At 43.1% G+C, this 22,276-nt stretch overlaps 1 protein-coding gene across 1 annotated transcript in view; it reads left to right on the plus strand.

The window, feature by feature from the left end:
• The window catches only part of SV2C (synaptic vesicle glycoprotein 2C), a 131,960-nt gene that overhangs the window by 45,836 nt on the left and 63,848 nt on the right, over nt 1-22,276 (plus strand). Inside the window, exon 3 of the mRNA XM_081090467.1 lies at nt 19,572-19,752. Within this exon, the coding sequence (XP_080946593.1) occupies nt 19,572-19,752 (181 nt within the window). The remainder of the gene's footprint in view (nt 1-19,571; nt 19,753-22,276) is intronic.

A 22,276-nucleotide genomic window follows, 5' to 3' on the forward strand; every position in this document is an offset into this window, starting at 1 on the left:
TATGATTTTTGATTTGACAAAGGATTCTTAGATATGACACCAAAACACAAGAAACAAAAGAAAAATATAAATTTGATTTTATCAAGATAAAAATGTTTGTGCTTCAAAGCACACCATCACAAAAGTGGAAAGACAACCATAGAATAGAAGAAAATATTTTCAAAACATATATCTGATAAGGGACTTGTATCCATCATATATACAGAACTCTAAAAAGACAAAAAAAAACGGAATTAAAAAATGGCCAAAGGACTTAAGTAGACATTTCTTCTAAGAAGTTTTCCAAATCCCATTGACATGGTGATGGGCGGAGGTACTGTCAGATAATGATACTCTTGTCCCAGTATACCTCCCCCCGCCCCCGCCCACCAGCCCGAAATATTCCATGAATGCTTCAAAAGAAATGGCTATATATTTTAATATTGTTCTTATTTTTATAGTGTGATGTTAGAAATACTGTAATGGACTTGAATGGTTCAGTAATTGTCATTTAGCACCCACAGTATGCTAAATGCTATGAGGAGTACATAACAGACAAGATCTTATTCTGTAGGGGTTTTGGGCGGGGAATCAGAGCCCAGGGTTTCTTCAGAGTCAGGTCGCTGATTAGCTTTGTCCAGACTCATCTGTAGAATGAAAGATAGTACCAGGAGTTTCCTAACTTAACAGTTCCAGCTCTCTGTGATGCCGAGATTCTACGAAAGATGAATTATCTCCATGTTTCTTAAGCAGAAAGGAAGTTGGTTATTAACAAAAGGGCATTGCATACATATCACATGGCATCCTATCAAATAATTGGATTACAGGAATATTTCTGGAGAGGTAGCTGGCTTGCATGGATTGAGCCCTGGAATGTTTCCTGGGACATGAGGTATAACTTGCTTGATCCTGTCCTTTCACTGTGGATGCCTGTGTTCCCCATACCTCCACCAGTCTGTAGTCCTGAGAGCAGTGTTGCTCAAACTGGTCCCAGGAGGTATTCAGATCTTTACTGCAGGACTTCTCAGAGCCTATAATGTGCAAAAGTGACATAATCAAGATAGTATTTCCAAAGTGATTTGACTGTGAACCCCTTTGCTTCATAGAACATGTGTTCATACTTCACCAAGCAGGTATTAATACTTACTGAACTAGGAATCCAGGTCAGGGGTTGTTGGTTCGATTCCCAGTCAGGGCACATGCATGGGATGTGGGCTCAGTCCCTGGTGAGGGGTGTGCAGGAGGTGGGTGATTGGTATTGTGCTCTCCCATGGATGTTTCTCTCTTCTCCCTTTCTTTCAATCTAAAAAATCAATAAGCTGTAAAAAAGAAATCCAACCACCTCCTTTCTGAAAGTGAGAACAATTACAAATGTTTAAAATGTCATTTAAAAATAATTGATTTCAGAGAGGAAGGAAGAGGGAGAGAGAGATAGAAACATCAATGGTGAGAGAGAATCATTGGGTGGCTGCCTCCTGCACACCCCCTATGGATGATTGAGCCTGCAATCCAGGCATAGGACCTGAATGGGAAATGAACCATGAGCTCCTGGTTCATACGTTGAAGATCAACCACTGAGACACACTGGTCTGACAGAACAATAAATTTTTAAGGTATCATGTTTTCTTTAAATATTTGAATCTTGTTAGAATTATTAAGAGTTATTTTATTGGCTTCTAATACTTTTCAGGAACTCATAGATTGTTAGAGAATTACCCTATTCCCTTTCTAGATACTCTCAAGACCATTTCCATGCAATAGTCATGTACATTAGGGACTGTTGTTCCTATCCGAAAGAAATTTATAATCTGCACGTAGAATAAGAACTATATGGTGGAAAACACTTGCCAAAGGGAAAGCCAGCAGATTTGAGTGATGTGACACATCTAATTTGAGCATCACCTCTAGCTTATGTGCCTCCTGTTTGAGTTCTGCCAGCTGAAGACATACCACAGGTTAAATCAGGTGACTTACCCAGTTTGTTTTATTTTCCTTTTTAATGCCAAGTCACTTTCCACTTGACACTAAGTTCCATATATTTTCATTAAGAATGTCATGCAAATGAGTTACTCTTTTGGCATTCTGCTTGTGATTTTTTGTTCTTTCTTGGGATGCACTGTTGCTGGGGATGGAACTCACAACCGTATTATTGGGGATATATATAGTTTAAGACTTGCAAGAAGTTGTAAAAATAGTACAAAAAGTTCCTATTTGCCCTTCCCTCAGCTTCCCCCAATAATAATATTTTTCAAAACCTTAGTGTATTGTCAAATCAGGAAATTGACATTGGTATAATACTGGTAATTCAAATACAGACCGTATTTAAATTTCATCGGTTTGTTTGTTTGTTTTTTGCATTCACTCTTTTAGAGGGTGGGTGTAGTTCCAAGAAATTTTATCACATATATCAATTTGTATCACCTCACCACAGTTATGGCCCAGAATCACTGTTCTATCACCATAATGAAACTCCCTCATGCTTCCTAACCCCAACCCTAACCCCTGGCAACCACAGACCTGTTCTCTATCTCCTTCATTTTGCCATTTTGAGAATTTTATAGAAATGGAATCATATAGTATGTGCCTTTTGCAGTTGGCTTCCCCTCGCTCCCCATTCAGCATAATGCCCTTGACATCCATCAGTGATTGTGTGTATTAATCATTTGTTCCTATTTATTGCTGAGCAGTATCCATTGAGCGTGGGGTTTTTGTTTGTTTGTTTGTTTGTTGTTGTTGTTAGGTTAAGATCAAAGTAAAAAAAAACCAAGCCAGTAGCCGGGAGTAAATAAGGTGAGGCCAAGGAGTGGGGGGAAGTGGGAAGAAGAGAGGCAGCAGGACAGACTGAGGTAGAAAGCAAGGACAGAATCAAGATCCAGAGTGAGAGGCACAAGGCCTTGCTGCCTAGCCCAGCCCAGGAAAGTGATAGCTGCACCTGAGACGCGTCAGGCTTAAACTCACATCTAGAATTGGGTGTGGCCAGAAAAAAAGAGTAGTGTGTGTATGTGTTGGTGGGGAGTTGGTGGGTGGGGTGGGCGACATAAATACCTAATGTCTCCTCCATCTGTCCCTGACTAACCCTAGGACCTCAAACCCGCTATTCCCCAAGTCCACTGATACTGTTTCAGCCCTGTGGTATCTTGTGTTAATATCATGCCCCGAATAGAAATGAAGGTACAACGTAAGGGTTCAATACTCTCATGGGTAACAGTTTTAGGCATTTTTTTTCAAAGTAAAGGAAATTCCTATCAGTTGACTTAGCACATCATGACACAGCAGCATCCCACATCCTGCACTGTGGGCTCTGAGGTGATTTGGCTCCAATTCCAAAGCTTTGTAAAGGCCGGGGAGAGGAAAGAAGTAGAAACCGGGCTTCTTGATCCCAAGTTTATAGTTAGAATCAACAACCCTACGTGAGCTGTTCAGTATTTTTGCTTAGCCCAGGTTCAGCTGTAAAATGGTAGAAGAAATGGGACTCGCAACAAATTAAAATAAAAGGCACCTTCGTCGAAGTCACCCTTGGATATTATCGTCAATAAATCCTGCAAATATCTGTGAGCTGGGGTCAAGCTAATGGACAGCGGTGCCAATGCATGCTGCCTCAGCAAATGTTTCCTTGAGTTACTTTCCCCACACCTTCAGGTTTGGGACTGTAGCAGTGTGCGGGCCTGCGTGTGTGCTCCTTCTACAAAACGACAGAAGTTGTTTGGATGGCATTGATTAACGACAGAGCCCTCGTTTCGGCACCCACAAACCTCCGTCTCTTCTGCACCACAGGCCCAAATGTTCTTCAGCAGAGCTCTTCTCCCATTTCAGTAGAATCCAGTGTTCAAGGTCAAGTTTGCCAGTGTAAAGGGTTCTTCTAAGATGGGATGCTTGGGCCTGGGGTTCCATGAAACAGAAGGTCCCCTCTCTACTTGACATACACCATGCAGAATTAGAACACTGAAAGAGAACATTTTATCAAGAATATGGTTATCTAACCACTATGCTGTACACCTAAAACTAATACAAAATAGTATTGAAAATTAAAATTTTTAAAAAGAATACTGAAAGGAAGTCCCCACTCTTAGTATAAGAAAATTCTGCGTAATTATATAGTGACCCTTTTCTGCAGAATTAAGGCATTTTCACATTTGATCGTGGTACTGAATTACATTCTAATAAGCATGCATTGTAAAGTCCAGAGAGCAAAGGTTCCCATTCAGATTTTCTTATAAAACATAAAACAATCTATCTTTTCTGAAAATATGTGGGCTCCAGGAGTTTTAGTAGCTCCTCAGTGATGTTCCAGTGGCCAATTTAACCCTGAAAAGAAACCCCCTGCTCTGCTCCTTTGCTGTGCTCTAACACTGCCCTATGGACACCATCGCTTAATTAATTCTTCTGGTGTGACATTAATCTCGAGAAACTAATTTGGTACTAACGTAGCTGTCATAAGTAAGCCTCCCTCTATTTTTCACCATTAATTAATGAACTGTTACTTAAAGTATTGCTGACTTAACTGGGTTCTTGTGTCAGGCAGTTCTCTTAACTCGTGATAACAGAAAAACATAACAAAATAAGAGCATAAAATACATTTTACTGAACGAAGTAGATGAAGAATGAACAATTCAAGGGGGTCCCATCAACCCCCTTGGGGGAGAATTCTGAATGTATGTTAAGAATGAATTAATCCAGGAACAGTGGGTAGTTAGTTGGTGAAATTCAGCTAGTGATTCCATTTAGAAGCATGCTGGTCCCCAGAATCACTGTGGCAATATGATGACTGTCATTCCAATTTGCTGGTGTGACAAGATTAGCTCAGATCTCTGTGACTAGCATCTAAACTTGACGTAACATTCAGAGGAAACTTATTTGTGGCTGGAAACTGTGGCAGGGTGGTGAAAAACTAGGAATTAGGGGTATTACAGAGGCTTAAGTCGATGTATTTTTATCTCAGGCTTGTCAGAATTTTGTTCCTGAAGCTGAGAGAGCTACTGGATCAAAGAAGATAGAACAAAAGTGGTAAGCCCCTCAGTAGCACCAGGGGAATCCATCAACTACATCAAACCATTACCCGATTAGCAAAGGTTTGGGTAAATCCTGTGTCAACTGCAGGTTGGTGATAATAATTAATGTTTTAAGCTAGTTTCTTTACGTGGAACCAATTAACGAAGCTGCCAGGCACTGCTGATGCTGCTTGGAAACCAGTCCCAGCAACAATAGCACATGAATTTGGCTATGAAACCGTGCTGGAGGGAGAGTGGTATTGATTTGTGGAGAAATATTGTGGTTTGTAGGAAAGAAGTAGTTTTCCAAAAGGTCAGAGACGCTTCTGTGGGGCTGGATGGCAGCTGTTAGAATCTCACAGTTCTCAAGAGAAGCTGGGGGGGGGGGGGGGGCGGGAGTGGGGAGGTGTGGGGGCAGGTGATGTACATGAGAAAACACATGGAAGAGAAAAACGATCCAAATGAAGAGATAATTTCCCACTCCAACCACATTAACCTCATTTTGAAGTCTCTGAAGTTTTCCCATTTTGTTCTACTCAGATTCAGAGTTCTTCCTTACTGGCAAAATGAGGGGGAGTCTTTGGCTCCTCCTAGAGGCTAGAGTTTGCCAATAACAGTTAATGAACCTAAACAAATTGTCATCTCTTATCACTCTTTGTTATAAAACAAAAGGAAATTTGACCATGACTAGATTTTATTCACATGGCCCAGGGATAACGTGCATAATTCAATTAAAAAGATAATTTACTCTTTAAAGTAGAAGAATATATATGCAGTATATTATATAGTTTTAATAAGAAAAATTGACAATAAAATTGTGAATGTTTACACATTAGTGACAATTTTTGAATTGCAGAAAACAAATTTGGTCTAAGAAGGGTTAAATAGTGCTAAGTTTTCCCTGTATTCCAGATAATTTCCTATGTGAGACTTGATTTGCTGATGGGATTCTCTTAACCCTAATCCTGAGCGTGCTTAACTTTAGGAAAATTACCTGTATTTGTCTTTTAAATTACTAAACAATTTAGACAGATCTAGAAACCTACGTACAACTCATTAATTCTAAAAGCTGAAATAGGAACTTTTGAAATGAAAACTAACCATACAACCTGGAAGTTTAATGAGTCAGATTCTCTTTGGGAGAGAGACACAGGGTTGAAATCCTATATAATAAAAGCCTAACATGCTACGTGTTCATTCTACCGGTTGACCAGTTGCTATCATGCCCACTGACCACCAGGGGGCAGACGCTCTGACTGGTAGGTTAGCTTGCTGCTAGGGTCCAGCCAATGGGGACTGGGCGAGATGGGCCGGACACGCCCTAGAGCCTTCCCGTGGTTCCTCCCAGGCCCGGATTGTGTACCCATGGGGTCCCTCTGCCTGGCCTGCGGGGATCGGGCTGAAGCCAGCTCTCCAACATCCCCCAAGGGGTCCTGAATTGTGAGAGGGCGCAGGCCAGGTTGAGGGACCCCACCTGTGCATGAATCCATGCACCGGGCTTCTATCTGTAATAAAGGCAATAGTCAACCCTGTGAGATTTGTCCCACGGCATCCCTGCACCTCTGTCAGCATCTCTCCATTGGGATGGGGCAAGTTGCAGGTGGGAGGTGGTCGCGCGGTGGTGTGAATGAGAACTGAATGTGGCACAAAGCCCTCTGATCCCTCCATGAGACACTGCTCTGCTTGTCTGCATACACAGCTGTGAGGCTCCAGCCTGGCCCCAAGGAGCAGTTTGTTACTTGTGACAACCCTGTAGGCATCTGCTCTCTTTCCCCCAACCCCTCCCGCCAGCGGTGAGTCAAAGTTCAATACATCTAGTGTAATTTGTGCTGTGAGATTTAAATGATCACTGATTTACCCCCTTGTGGAGACCCAAGATGGGAAAATGGGAAGTTCCTGGAGGATCTCAGCTCAGGGGAGGGCAGTTGTGCAGAAAAAACCATGATGGTGAATCTGCTCCCCAGTTTTCAAGAAGAGCTGCGATTCTGCTTCGTCTGCCTCCAAGCTTTATTAATCAGCCACAGTGCGGTTGGCATGCTCCAGAGCACACGGAATTTACGTCCTCGTGCTCTTCCCTCTAGGAGCTAATGAATACATTTCATTGGGGAGAATGTGCTCTCTCTACATATTTCTTCTCCTTACAGTCATGATCAAGTCTTCCATCTTAAAACCAATCACCCACTACCACCTCTACCCATAAAACAACCGCTTCTTCAATCCTGGCCCCATTTACTTAATTCCTCTCCTTCCACTATGTTTAAAACCTACCAATTAAACCAAAACAATACAAAACAGAAAAAGACTTGAGAGTGGTCCCCCACTCACTGTTTAGTTTATGACTGGAATAAAGGTGGGGGTGGGGGCTTAGTAGATTTGCCCATTATGGGTTTTTTTTGAAATGATATTCAGTAGTAAAAGAAATATTAACAAACTATGTTGATCTTCCTTAAAACTGAAAGTGAAGAAATATAGTGATTCTTAATATTGCATTTCTTATAGTCTGGGTATCCCAATGAATAAAATGTTTTAAAAAATGTCTTAAGGAATATGTTTTTCCAGATATGTCTTATTGTGTAACATACGTCTTATTGTGTAACTCAAGAACTTAGCGATTTTGAACAATACCCATTTCATAATACCTCACATTTTGTGGGTTGGAAATTGGACAGGGTTTGGCTGGGTGATCCTCATTTATGGTGCCATCGGAAGTCACTCAGTGGTGTCTAGCTCAGGGGTCGGCAAACTCATTAGTCAACAGAGCCAAATAGCAACAGTACAACAATTGAAATTGCTTTTGAGAGCCAAATTTTTAAAACTTAAACTATATAGGTAGGTACATTGTTATTAACTGAATTAGGGTACTCCTAAGGCTTAGGAAGAGCCACACTCAAGGGGCCAAAGAGCTGCATGTGGCTCGCGAGCCGCAGTTTGCCGACCACTGGTCTAGCTGGTAGATAGGCTGTTCTGGAAGGTAGGAGATGGCTGACACTTTGGCAGGGATTGTGGAAAGGCTGGGCTCGGCTGGGCATATTGAGGATGTAGCCTACCTGTGACCCCTCCCACATGGCATTTGCAGCTTCTCAGCATAGTCAGAGTTCCTAGGTGGTGGCTTAAGGAAGGACCTAAGAACAAGTGTTCTATTGGGCAAGATGAAGCTGCATGGCCTTTTATGGTCCAGTCTTGGAAGTCACCTAGCATCTCTTCTGTCAGATTCTATTGGTCAAGCAGCTACCCAGAAAGAAGGAGAGGAAACATAGACTCCACTTCTGGATGGGTGGGAGGAGTGTCATGTAGAATACTCACCATTCATGCACGCAGGAGACATTTCTAATTTCTTACTCATTTTATGAGCCATGGTTTAGGAAATTTCTTTCCTTAGACTTTTTTCAGAATGCAGTATTTCCAAAATATTGTGTCCACCATTTAGTGTTTTATACTAGTGTCTCTCAGTCTTCTATGTTTTAAAGTCCAATTTTTTTTAAAAAAATGAGGAGGATTGACAGAGGGAAGCCAACTTTTTATTTTACTAAGGAGCTTCATTTAAAAATAATAATTTCAATGACCCACACTATTCTTTATATCACCATCATTTCATAAAACAAAAGGCATGTTCACATCAAGAAATAGGAAGGACATATCCTTAGAATAAAGGACCTTCCTTCGAGTTGAATAAGCTTATTTTTATGAAAAAGGTATATTATTTTCCTTGTGTTTTTTTTTTTCTTCATTTCACTATACACTGGTGGAAACTTTTTTATGGAGCCTCTTCTGAAGATGTACATTTGGGAATTACTCTTCTAGGACAAAGGTCTGAAGTATGCCGCTTATTGGACTTTTGGGGGACACTCAAGATTTTGTGGTAAAAATTTCAGATTTCTATTAGTTGCATAGTTATACGTGAGGACTAAGGTTTGAGTTGAACCTACTATGTCAATTCAAATTAAATTAGCTAGGTTTTACTCATTATTTAAAATATTCCTATAATATAGCCTATTATTCTATTACCTAGAACAGTGGTCAGCAAACCACGGCTTGCAAGCCACATGCGGCTCTTTGGCCCCTTGAGTGTGGCTCTTCCATAAAATACCACGTGCGGGCGCGTATGTACAGTGCAATTGAAACTTCGTGGCCCATGCACAGAAGTCGGTTTTCGGCCTGGGCGAGTCTATTTTGAAGAAGTGGTGTTAGAAGAAGTGGGGGTACGTTCGCTGAGGTTGACCCCTCAGACTGAGGACGTTTTTAGCAAAGGCCAACTTAGGAATACCCTAATTAAGTTAATAACAATGTACCTACCTATATAGTTTAAGTTTAAAATATTTGGCTCTCAAAAGAAATTTCAGTCGTTGTACTGTTGATATTTGGCTCTGTTGACTAATGAGTTTGCCAACCACTGACATAGAATAATGTAGTCTCATGGAATTTCCTAGTAAGATGTCATAAAACATAGTTTCTATAGGGGTCAAATTACCAATTGGTTGTAGATATAAGACTGACAAATAATACAAGTCAGAATGTGGGTGAGAATCTGTAGAAGGTACCCATGAAAACTGGAGCAGTTTAGGGTGTTGTCACAAAGAATGTGAAAGTGAAATTCAAGTGGATGAAAGGTTAGAGAAAGATGCTTCTGGAAAGGTTATCTGGATAAGGGTTCAAAGATAAGAATGGCTGTAGCATGTTTAAGGAACGTCCAGAGATTTTTGGGTGGGTTGAATTTTAACATGCTTTGCTTTGGGAGTTTGGAGGAGAAAGCAAAATGGATTCAACATTCTCGGTTTTGTTTTTGAGCTGTAATATAATAATTGATTAAAATTCCTACTTGTTTCTTACTCTCAAAGTGATTCCTTTTCCTTCTTAATCTGAGAAGCAGATGGCTAACTGCTCATGCTAGACACAAACCAATTATAATCATAATAAAAGTAATCAGCCACTAAATAACAGCTTCAGTACTGTGGGTCAGCGCCTGATATTGGGCGACCGCTGTCCTCTGACAGTTTAGGGCTGAGGAGCCCTGGTGTGATGTTTCGTCACTAATGACAACATAGATCTTGGGTCAGGACGTGCTGCCCTGAATTCACCTCAGCTTCCCGGGCAGCGGTGGACTAGGACCAACGTCCATAAGCCCAAGGCTGATCTCCGTCTCTATTCACTCATGCCCTGGGCTGGCAGCTTAGGTGTCTGCCTACTTAGGGAGACAAAGGGTCTGTTGGAGCAGCAGAAATGGGCGGCCCGTTTTCCCTTTAGACATGTACTGGAACCTGTTACAATCGAATCTGCTTTTTATTGTGGTATTTGCCACCTAAACTTTAAAAATACAGCAGCAACAACAAAGAAAACATACACATAGTTTTCCAAGAAAGGCGTTTTGGAGGACATGTGTCATCACCTTCCAGTCAGTGCTGATCAAGCTCGCTGTAATCTTCGCGTCCCCTTGCAGACCTGTTTGCCTGCCACACCGTCACATCCCCCGTGTCTGGAAATGGCCCGAGTTAAGCTGTAGGAGTCCTTCCTCTCCAGACCTTTCTGTTGCATAAAATATCGGAAGATATAATGTGGACATTGTCCAGAGATTGCTTTCTTACTCTGTTCCTCTCAAATACCACTTCCATTTAGATGTGTATGCTTTATTTGTTCACTGTGCTGATAGAAAAGAAAGTTCTCTGAAAAATAAACCACCGTGCATTACTCACAGGTGCACTTAAGCTTAAGGAGATTAGTACATTTCTCATAAGCCTGTTTTTCCTTCTTTTCTGGAAGCAAGACACATGGTCACACTGGGCTTCCGAAATAGCTCGCTCCTCCGGCCGCAGCCGCCTTCGCTGTGCTCTCTTGGGTCTGTGGCTGTGGTTTCAGGGCAGCGGTGCTCACGTCAATAGCTGATGTTTTCCTGTGTTCTCTGCTTACCGTGTTTGTCCTGGTGTCTCTTGCCGCCCGCAACCTTGTGCCCCTTTGCGCCTGTGAATGGCAGTTGTACTTGGCCACACGCCCTGCCTCCATGTCCTCACAGACACTCTGCTTTAGTCTCCTTTCTCTGCCTGTCGTGGCTACTGCGCTGAGATTGCCCCTTCAGCCGCCACTGGTAACCTCTTCCCAGACAAGCCAAAGGCCTTTTCTCAGTTTCTGTGTCTGGGCCCTGCCGGGCAGCCTTTCCAGCCTTTCCAGTTCTCCCCTCTATCCAGGCCTTCTTCTCATCTCCTTCCCACACTTTCTTATCTCTGACTTATCTCAAGTCAGTTAGAATGGGGAAGTAATATTGCTGTTTAACTAGATACTGAACTAGGCTATAAGCCCCCGAACTTGCCCACCTATCTTCCTTCTCAGTGTAATCAATTTTACATCTGTTAGCTTGTTAGTTAAGGACTTTCTCTTACTGATCCAGCTTAATTGTACTTCTCCACACACCTAGCCCAGCCACTCTTCTCAGGCCCCTACTCTCCTGACCTTCCCAACCTCACGCTCTCGCAGTCCAGACCCCCCTGCCTGGATGGTGTGTGTCTGAGAGTAAGCGAACAGTACCATTCTGCCCATTCTCCTCTTCATATTCTCCTTGTGTGTTTAAGGCTCAGCTCAAGCCTTGCTTCCTTTATGAAGTGTTTCCTGACAATCAGCTATATTGATCATTGCCTTATTGATTTGCATGCATCGCCAGTCCTGCCCCATCCTGCCCCGTTCACATGTAGCATAGTGAGGGTTACTGATGTGAACATCTTCCTCCCTTGTGAAGGCATGGGCCCTGGCAGCCTGCCTTCCTCTTGTGCCCTCTATTTTATCACAGCCTGCCCCACGCCAACATCCTCGGTGTCAACTTCCACACTTCCTTGCCTCGTCCCTCAGTTTACAGGAACTGCGGACTGGCCACTGAAACACCTCCAGCCTGGTCCCTCTTCCGAGGCTGTCAGCAGTCCTTCCCTGGGCGGCTGCGTTACCTTCTCGGTGACAGTCCTCCAGCTGGTCTTCTTCCCGGGACCAGGACTAGGATGAGGAGAGCAAGGTGCCTGAGCACAGCATCGAAGGAAGCGCTCACTCACAGAGCCAAGCAAGTGTGGGGTTGGCACCTGAGAGTGAGTGCTTCCTTAGATTTGGCCTAAGCTTGATCCCAGCCCTGCCTCCCTCTGTCGTCCCCCTGCTGGTTTTCCTCCATCTGGTTACTGAGATGATCTTTTCAGGTACGAACGATGTCCAGCCCGATTGTTAGTTTCCCAGAGGATAAAATTCAAGTCTTTGGGTTGACTTCAATGTGTCTTCTAGCCTCATCTCTTGTCACTCTCACTGCCCCAACCAACGAACTCTACATTCCACCCACTCTGGCCGACCAAGAGTCCCTTTAGTATGCTGTGCCCCTGACCTCCCTCCAAACCTTTAAACTTGATTTTCTTCCCTCCTTTTGAACTCTCCCCTTTTTGGTGAATTCTTATTCATTATTCAAAACTCAGCATGGCCCCGTGTTACCTTCTATGTGAGGCTTTCCAGAATTCTCTGGAACAAATTAAGTCATTCCTCACCCCTCCCCCCCATCCCTAAGCATAATGTACTCACTTAATTATAGCATATGTTTCATTTAGTGGTAAGTAATTTTTTGTATATTTTTGATTCCCCAGGAAACCAAAGGGTTAAAGTCCCAGGTTCATATTAGAATCGTTTGGAAGTTTTTTCTAAGTACTGCTGCAAAGTTCTACCCCAGAGCCGATTGTCTGGTGTGGCCTGGGCATCTTTGTTTTTTTTCTTAAAGCTTTTGGGTGATCCTAAAGTGCAGCCACTAACTAAAACCACAGCACTGGGCTGTGAGCTGCTTGAGAGGGAGGGCCATGTCCCTCTCATGTCTGTGGACTTCTCTCCTCACTGCTCCATGTTCTCCCTCCTCCTCCCCTCTCCTCGGACCCTGCAGGAGGCCTGGCTTACAGCAGGAAGTCATGGAGAGCTGTGGAATTAGTGACCACTCACTTCATTGGTTGGCTCGGTGATTGGGGTTATTGAAAAGGGGGTTCAGTCAGCATGGGCTTTGGGGTGAGGGAGTCTGCAGAGACAGGGGTCCCGCCGGAGTGGAACTGATATGTGATATCCAGGCGCACCACCAAGTGACTTGCTCTAATGCTCTTGACTCCTAAGACTTGCCTTTCTTCATTGCTTTGAACACCAAGTGAGCTGTAATTGCCCTTTTTTGGTTCTGCAGAGCCATACATACAAAACATACCTTAATACCTCCTCCCCTATCCACTGGACGTGCAGTTTGCTAGCCATTGGAGGAAAAATTAGAGACTACGTTGCACTTCCTTATTAGGACTCCCCTTCTGCAGTTGGCTCACTGGACTCAGGGAAGGTATCCCTGGACCTTCACAGGCTGTGTAACACCCAGGGGGACTTAGGTAACAAGTAATAATATTACTCGATATGGCATTACCTGCCTATATAAGCAGCTCCCTCAGTCGGCCTACTAGACCAACAAACTTAAATGTCAGACTTTCCAAATGTAACTGCCAGAGAGGTGCTATGGACTGCATCTGATATTTACAGTTCTTTCCAGCAAAGGTGAGCTGACTTTTGTTGCAAGTGTTCTCCATTGCAAATTAGAAAGGGCTTTTTTTTTTCATTTGTACATATGCCTTTGATATTATTACTTTCTTTACTTTTATTTGATTTTTGTGAAAATCCATAAATGTATTAGAACACATAATGGCCCTTAGCTGTGGCTGCTAAAAATAATAATTGGAAAAAGTGAGGGCTTAGTGTTTGGAGAAGCCTAAATAGTTTAAATAGTTTCAAGCCTGGCTGGGCATGTCTCTGGTTGAATGTCGATCTATGAACCAGGAGGTCACGGTTCGATTCTAGTCAGGGCACATGCTGGGGTTGCAGGCTCGATCCCCAGTAGGGGGCATGCAGGAGGTAGCCAATCAATGATTCCCTCTCATCACTGATGTTTCTATCTCTCTCTCCCTCTCCCTTCCTCTCTGAAATCAATAAAAATATCTCTTTAAAAATTTTGTTGTTTTAACCTAAAAAAAATTCTCTTATAAAAGGTTTGTGTGATCATCACAATGAAGATCATCATTGAACTCACAATACCACCACAGAATGTTTTTCATCGAAAATCACTTTGTAAATAAATGATGCCATGAATTATAGAATAATGCATTAGCCATAGGTAACTGCAATACTTAAGACAATTTTTTTAAAAATGTATTGGCTAAATTACTCTGAGAAAAACACTGTAGACCATTACTTAAAATTGTTCTGTTTAGTTTACAGGTGGTTTAAAATGATGCTGGGGGGAAAGATGTGGCCCCTGAGGGATTGTCAGGAAGAATCAAAAGCGGCTTTAGCAAAGAGACAGATATGGAAATGTGATATTTGTCAGGGGAAATGAGGATAGATTAAATAAAATGGAATCTGCCCCATGATAGGAAATGCCTTAATGGGAAATCATGCTTGAGGCCTCCTTTGTCTTCTGAAAGACCAAGAGCTGAGCTGGCCAACAATGGCCTGAAGCCCAGCTGTGGTGGGGGGAGTGGAGTGAGCCTCAGGTCCTGTTTGTTTCTCAGGTCAGGTTCAACCTCCTGAAAGCCCAGCTGAATTAAAATCTCCCTTAGACTCCTGAAAGGCTCCCGGAATCACAGCCTGGCCTCTCTCAACATGGAGGGCTGCCTCCAGTCCTGAGGAAGACAGGTGCCAGGAGGGCCCGAAGTTCCTGCTTGCCCTTTAGAACTCTCCCTCCTGTGTAGGGAGATCTTGCTTGTTCTGTGTCTTCGGAATTCCAGTATTCCATGGCCTGCATCTTCTCCTCTCAAACATGTATTAGACGAATACAAACTTTAAGTAAAAAAAAAAAAAAGTATTGGCGAGGTTACGTGTTTCAGTGGAAAGCACAGCAGCCTAAAAGTGCTTTCAGATTCTAGGAGGCCGGCAAGGGTGCACCCAGATGGGGTGGGGATCTTGTTCCAATGCACAGTCTGTGTCTGCAGGTCCCAGGGGAGCCCTACCGGCTGCCTTCCTAGCGAGTTCCCCCAGGGAGCCGTGCTGTTGGTCCAGGGCTTATAGTCCGAGGAGCAAGGATCTAGACCTCATTTCAAATACTGACTTCTCACGGCCTCCGTTTCCTGCCTGTAAAATAAGGGACTTTGAACTAAAATACCCTTTAATTCTGACCAACACCAGCAGCAGCAGGAGTAGAGAGCTGACAAGGCTGGTCCGTGTCAAGAGCAGATCTCTGCTCTGAGTTTTCAAGGACTCCCCATTCAGCACCGTGAGAGCAAAGTGGAAATGGGAAAACAAGACAGGAAATACATACAGTTTTCTGATGGTCCCAGGGTTTCCAGGTTTAGTCACATGGTGCCTTTACTAACATTGAAAAGTCTGGCTTTAATTAGATCATAGGATCAACAAGTAACCTTCCAATTGTTTCATTTGTTTTAAGTAAGCTACTAGGTAGGCTTAACGCTCTCCACGGCATGCCCAGTGGAACAGCCTAATTACCGGGTTATAACCCAACGTAGGCACACCAGGCTATCACCTTAGAATCTGAAACCTGTTTTTAACCAGAGTAGAAGTGAAGATACAGCTTAATACTACCTTTTCTTCTAAACCTCTCAGTGGTGGAGGAATTTAATTCCTCAAAATCATTCTTATCCTTCAGGATTCTCTCAGATGTTCCCTCCTCAGTAAAACTTTCCCAGAGGCCACAGTCAGAATCAGTAGCCACCTCCCGCCCCTCGGGTCCCAGTTACACACCCATCAAACCACACACCTCACCAAACCACACACCTCACGGCTGGGCTCATTCAGCTATCTGCCTATTGTCTCCCTCACTGACTTACAAGCCCTTTGAGCCATCTTGATGGTGTAGAGCAGTGGTTGGCAAACCGCAGCTCGCGAGCCACATGAGGCTCTTTGGCCCCGTGGCATGGGCCATGAAGTTTCAATCACACTGTACGTGCGCGCCCGCACGTGGTATTTTGTGGAAGAGCCACACTCAAGGGGCCAGTTTGCCGACCACTGGTGTAGAGAAGAGACTTGGAGCCCAGGCACCTGAGTGAACTCTTCAGCACTGTTCTATCTTGGTCATATGTCCTCAGGAGGCCATGGAAAGTTCTGGCCTGGATGCCCCTCTCTGTAGTGGCCATGATCAGATGGGGTTGTTGGAGGGTTGTGTGAAATAATGGGTGTGACACCAACTCCCTCCTCTCCTGAGTAGGTGTCTGATGAACATTTGCTATGTTTTACCTTCTCTAAGGTCAGGGAACATGACATATAATCCTTACATTCTCACACCTCAGGAAAAGTCATGTAGAGTGGGTGCTTACCAAATTCTTTAAAGTTGAATTTAATATCCTGTCATTTAAGGAGATGGAGTGTATTTATTTTAGGCACAGCAATAATACAAGATGGAAGCAGAACTGTTTGGTTTTCCCCTAATAGCTGGTAGTGATTGCGTTTCTGAAGTTTATGAAATGTATTTTGAAGTAGTTATTAAAATTCTGACAGAGATTTATTTCTGGTTTGCTTAGTTGAGAAATCCTGAACACAAGTGGAAAAAAGATAAACACTATACAGGAAAAAGAAACTGTATTAACAGGTAGTTCTTATAGGATATCCATTTTTATATATTTATATGTATAAAACTTCTGGAAGAGTTACAAAAAATTGGTAATAGTAACCTTTGGGAAAAGGGTTAAGGGTAGAGGAGAAGGAACGTTTTATTTTCATTTTATACGTTTCTATATGGTTTGAATTTTTGGCCACGTAGGCATATTTGTTTGTTTAATAAATGTTAATAGGGATATCTGGGGGAATTGAAGGATGGGCCATTTTAATTTTACTCTTTTATATATTAAAACCCCTAATACATTTTAAAGTTTTATTTTTAAATGGCTTAAGTACCAAGTGCTAATGAGAAATGAGGGTTTTCTGCCCCTATCAAGTCCCTAAGCGTCTCCATCACAGAAGTCCAGGGTGAGCTCAGCCTTGACTACCTCCTGGGATGGGCTGTGTCCTCACACTACTGCTGGGTAGGGGAGAACTAGCACCGAGTTAGGAGCCTTAATGTACTGGAATCATCGCTTCATAAAGCCATGCCCTGGCTTAGTGAATACGAGGCTAAGTGACTGCCTGGAAGAAGGGGGATGACAGGATGTGGAGACCAGTCCGGCAGGAGTATCATCCCTCCCCCACCCGAAAAGCAGGGGAGTTGCCCTCCTTGGACCAAAGCATGGAAGCCAGTTCTTTTTAACAACAGATTGGATTTTCATTTTTCCTCTGGCACCACCGAGCTGTTTTCAGCATTGACCCCTGACCCCCACCAGGGTTGGGAATGTGCCCCTTTGAAGTGTCTTAGAAGGAGTAGTGGACCCCTTGTCCTACGGGAGGGTAGAATGAAGCAGCATTTCCCCCTAGCTCCTGTCAATCATTTTCTGTTACCCCCGACTTAGCTAACTCTACGAAGGTGATGTCTAGGGAGAAGGCACCTCAGACATGTTGAGGTACTGCTTTCAATCCTAGGTGGTACCACCCACCACACAGGGGCCTGGACAAACTGGGATGTTTTCACAGGAGGCCAGCCAGGGTGTTGGAGGAATCATGACCACACTATACAATGAACTGCTGACCGACTGGAATGTAGTCACCACTCACTTTTCTGTGGTCAAATCGTTAACTTCTCTGTACCTTAACCCCCCCCCCCCAGTGAACTGGGCTTCCATAGTATTAACCTCCAAGGGTCATCATGAGAGTAAATGAGTTCATTCACGTAAGCACTTAGAATTGGTAAGGGTTCAGCAAGTGCTAGTGATCATTGTTTTTGTTGTTGTTCCTGGGGCTGGGGCTCAAGAAAGACTCCCAAGTGCTCAGATTGCAGCAGCCACGGGCCACTCTTAATCTGTGGGAGCTCTCATTCGGATTCGTAGGCATTTTTAAAGACACAGACATTATTATGAACAAGCTTAGCTACTGATTATTCTTCTGAGAATAAACGGAAGAGCAAACTTGAGCCTCTTATAAATAAGAGCTATTGCATGTGCATTTCCCTGGGTGGATCTGTCTGCTTTTGGAATTCCTTTGCCTTATGCTGATACATTCCTTTGCATTGTCTCCTGGACATGCATTGAGGCCCATGGTATGTGTAGTCTCTTTATTGAAAAGGATGATCTGTGTATGGTCAGCCCCATAGCTCAGAGACGAATATACCGTCACACCCAGGCGAGGCTGGCCAGCCACCTCTTTGTAGGATCCGAGCCTAAAGGAAAGCAGCTTTGTTTTGCCTTGTTCTGCAATTGCTCCAACACTGGCCGTTCACTGTAGCTGTCTGAACTTGGCCGTCTGCAAAGCAGCATCCACATGTCATTGATGTGAGGGTCACCAGATTGTCAAGTGCTCTTTTTCTGGGTCTTATATTGATCCATTAATAGTGTGGTAAGCAAATGAATTCAGGACGAATGTTTAAGTGGGCTATTTTCCAAATGAATCCAAAGCAATACATCAGCCAGTGGTTTGTTTGTGTGTGTTTTTAAGCCTACAACTTAGATGCTGCTGAGTATCTTGAATGTGCCTTTGAAAAGGGGCTGTTCAAATGGTGCTTCGGTGAAGCAAGGGAAAAGTTAGAAATAAATGAAAGGTGTGTTCGCAGCTTTTTACTACACATGATCTTAGCCAGAAGGCCGAGAAGCGATATGTTCGCAGCTTTTTAAACACCACATTCAGATATAACTAACTTTCATTGTTAACTATGCCCTTTCCCTGGACACTGCACGCCCTTTTGGAAACCTCCCTGAAGTAACATTTGCCACATCTAATGTCATTAAATCCTGAGAAGGAACCTGGACAGGGTTTACGGGGCCGGGTCTTTAGAAGAAGCAAGTGAATTAGAAAATTCAAGTGTATATACTCACACTGACGCAACAGGGACATCTACCTAGCTCTTGGTTTTCCATTTGCTTCCTTAGGAAGTGAAGCCAACTGTGATGAGTGGCATCATTTCCAAAGTGCTGACAGCGATTTCCCCTTCTCCTTACACTCCAAGAAAAAGTTTCCTGTTATGCACGGAGCGTGAGACTATTTTCAGATTAAGTCTTGTAATCTCTGAACTCACCTTCCCCAGCTTTCTTTCCTCCCTAAGAAAGAGCCAGGGCTTTCAGAAGGGACTAGAGAGAAAGCACCCATGGAATTCTAAAGGGTCCCTAAGGGTCTGACCTACAGGCAGAGACTGGAAGCAGACTGGGAATCCACTCTGACCTGGGAGCCCTTGACTCAGTCCCTCATCGTGGCCTTGTCATGGAGGTAAGTCAGGCATTCCGACCAAAGGGGATGTAACTGTGAGTCACATTATAGACTTGTTCTGTGTGGAGACTCCTTATGCCTGCCCGCTCTGTACCCATCCCCACAACTGGCGAGAAGGTGACTCTTTTGTTTTTTGCCCTTGCCATTGGTCATGGCAGCCAGAGGTAGCCCACAGAGCTTACCCCCCAACTTGAAGGCTGATTAGTGTGTCCTAAAGGATATGTTTTTAGAGGAAACTTTTGCCATGCAAAATGCTGGAATGTATTTTGCTCCTTGTTCATTTGCTGTTACATGTGTCGTTTACTCTCAATCGCTGACTGTTTCTTTGTTTTCTGTGTGTTGCAGGCAGCATAGTCTACCTCGGGATGATGGTGGGGGCGTTCTTCTGGGGAGGACTGGCAGACAAAGTGGGAAGGAAACAGTCTCTTCTGATTTGCATGTCTGTCAACGGAACCTTTGCCTTCCTTTCTTCGTTTGTCCAAGGTTATGGCTTCTTTCTCTTCTGTCGCTTACTTTCCGGATTCGGGTAAGGTTTTCTCCTTCATATTTTATAGTAAAGTGTTTATTCTTCATAATTATACGTGTTCTCTACTCTAGAGGACCTCATTACCAAGAAATCATCCCTTAACACATCTCCTTCCCTATCTTCATGTCAGCGTTATGGACCATAATGCTGGTTCTTAGAAATGCAATTACCAGCATTTACATCCAGAAGAGAAGGGAACATATGTCCATGTTCTCATGGCTGATTCTTTTAGTATTTTACTTCTAGGAAATGGGTATTGTTTTAAATGGAAAGCTGTTTCCATGGCAGAGCACATTCATAAATGTATTTTTCTTCTGAAAATTTAATTCAAGCAAGAAATAGCTCTGGTCCTATATTATGGATAATTAAAAGTTTGAACCATTCAGGCACTCTCTTAAATCCAGGATGAGAGTGTCTCCAGTAAATGTTGTTTTATTGATCTATAATAACAGCATATTTAACTAGGTAGGAAGCCTGCTTCCTGAGATGGAATAGGTTTTTTTGTTGTTGTTTTTAAGTTCTTGACTTTCTGTTGAACTAACAGAAGTTGTGCTGTTAGCCAAGTGCAGTGGCATAGTACCGCCAATGGTGTAGTCATTTTCGTTAAAGAGCTTGAAGCACTTGCTACTACTAAGCCAGTCCAAGCTTAGGAACCCAGAAGCTCAATTAGGAGAGTCCAAGGAACTCTGCTTGGATAAGGAAAAAAAATAGTAGAAATAAAAAATTTCTGATTTGTGCTTGAGCACTTTATTTTCATTAGAGACATTCTTTCTAAAGTGCATAGCATAAGATGAATCTATAGGAATCATATAAAATAAAATAAATAAATGGAGAAAGGGAAGGAGACAGTGCTGGGTTATGAATTTGAGCAGCATATCAGTTGTGGTTGTTGATGGTAAATGTACCCACAGAGCAAAACACAGTTTTGCCAGAAGAGAAGGTCAGAGAACTACAACATGCTTTTTTATTAATTACATAGAGTAGTACTTTAAAATCAGAGCTAAGATTAGCAGGAATATAAAGCATCAGAGAGAAAGTGCATAAGTGGGTTACTTCAAGAGCACAAAGATTTCCCCATGCAGACTAATGGGTCACTTTTATAGCTCATTCAAAATAATTTTAAATTTTTATATGATTTTCTTCTACAAGATTTGTATACATACTGAGATTGGTGTATTGTCCACAAATTTTTATAAACTTCTTTTTTAATCTTCTTACAGCCCCTCACATGCTACATTCTGCACACAATGGGCACTTTGCAAATATGAGACTAAATTGCACAAATTTCAGGAAATTTCATCAGAGTCAATACATTTCAGTAAACCATTTGAGTAAACCTAGAGCAGTGGTCCTCAACCTTCTGGCCAAGTGCAGTGGCATAGTACAGCCAATGGTGTAGTCATTTTCGTTAAAGAGCTTGAAGCACTTGTTACTACTAAGCCAGTCCTTTAAATACAGTTCCTCCTGTTGTGACCCCCAACCATAAAATTATTTTCGTTGCTACTTCATAACTGTAATGTTGCTACTGTTATGAATCGTAATGTAAATATCTGATATGCAGGATGGTCTTAGGCGACCCATGTGAAAGGGTCGTTCGACCGCCAAAGAGGTCGCGACCCACAGGTTGAAACCACTGACCTAGAGGGTTAGAAAGTTTGGGAAAGTATAAAAATATTTTCTCCTTGGAAAATAAATGATCAGAATCAATAATTTGCTTTGAAATGGTGGCGGAAGGGAGCTTTTCCTCAGTCTTTGATGTTCAAAGCTCTGTGTGAGACTGGCTTGCATACACCGCTGACGTGGGAAGGTAAATTGGCTCATGGATTCAAGGGCTGCAACATTCCTAATTCTGAGCAACTTGAGACACCTGAGGAAGAACAGGTGTTATTTGCGGCTCTCTGTTAAAGGACCTTCTCAAAGTCCATGGGATAAGACATTCTTGCCCCCAGGAAAGGCCAAGTTTCCCTCTGCTTTCTACCTACGTAATAACACTAGCCTGTCTGGAGAACGCTAATAGCCTAAGTTCTGAATATTCCAGTCCTTTCCATTTGCAGTCTTATCCAGGAAATTCCAACCATATCCACAGACTCAAAAGTACCTGACGGTGGCCAAATTATTATGGCAATAGTAATTGCCAGTCTGATGTGATATGATCAGCCCAGTTGACTGCAGAGAAGAGGGCCACCTCTTCTGGTGGCTGCAAAATACTCAAAATGAATGGACTGTCCAGAAGCTAATTCAAGGGCAGTGCAGAGCAGAGACTACTTGGGTATATTCATGACATCATCTTCTCTCTTGCAGATAAATCATCCTTCTGCTAGCAGGATGACCTCTAAATAACGTAATTTACCTGGCAAAGCACAGACAGTGTATTGATAACTCAGCAAGCTCTCTAAGTTGTGATGCCAGAGGCAAGTGCACCGTGCCTTTGCGAAGTTGGCACAGGACTTGGAGTCCAGAGGCCAAGTCCATCTACCCTGCCCTTTACTGTGGGCCTCGGGTTCTCCAGGCTGATTCATCTTTT

Source organism: Myotis nattereri (assembly GCF_964212035.1).
Source record: "Myotis nattereri genome assembly, chromosome: 4".
Lineage (NCBI taxonomy): Eukaryota > Metazoa > Chordata > Mammalia > Chiroptera > Vespertilionidae > Myotis > Myotis nattereri.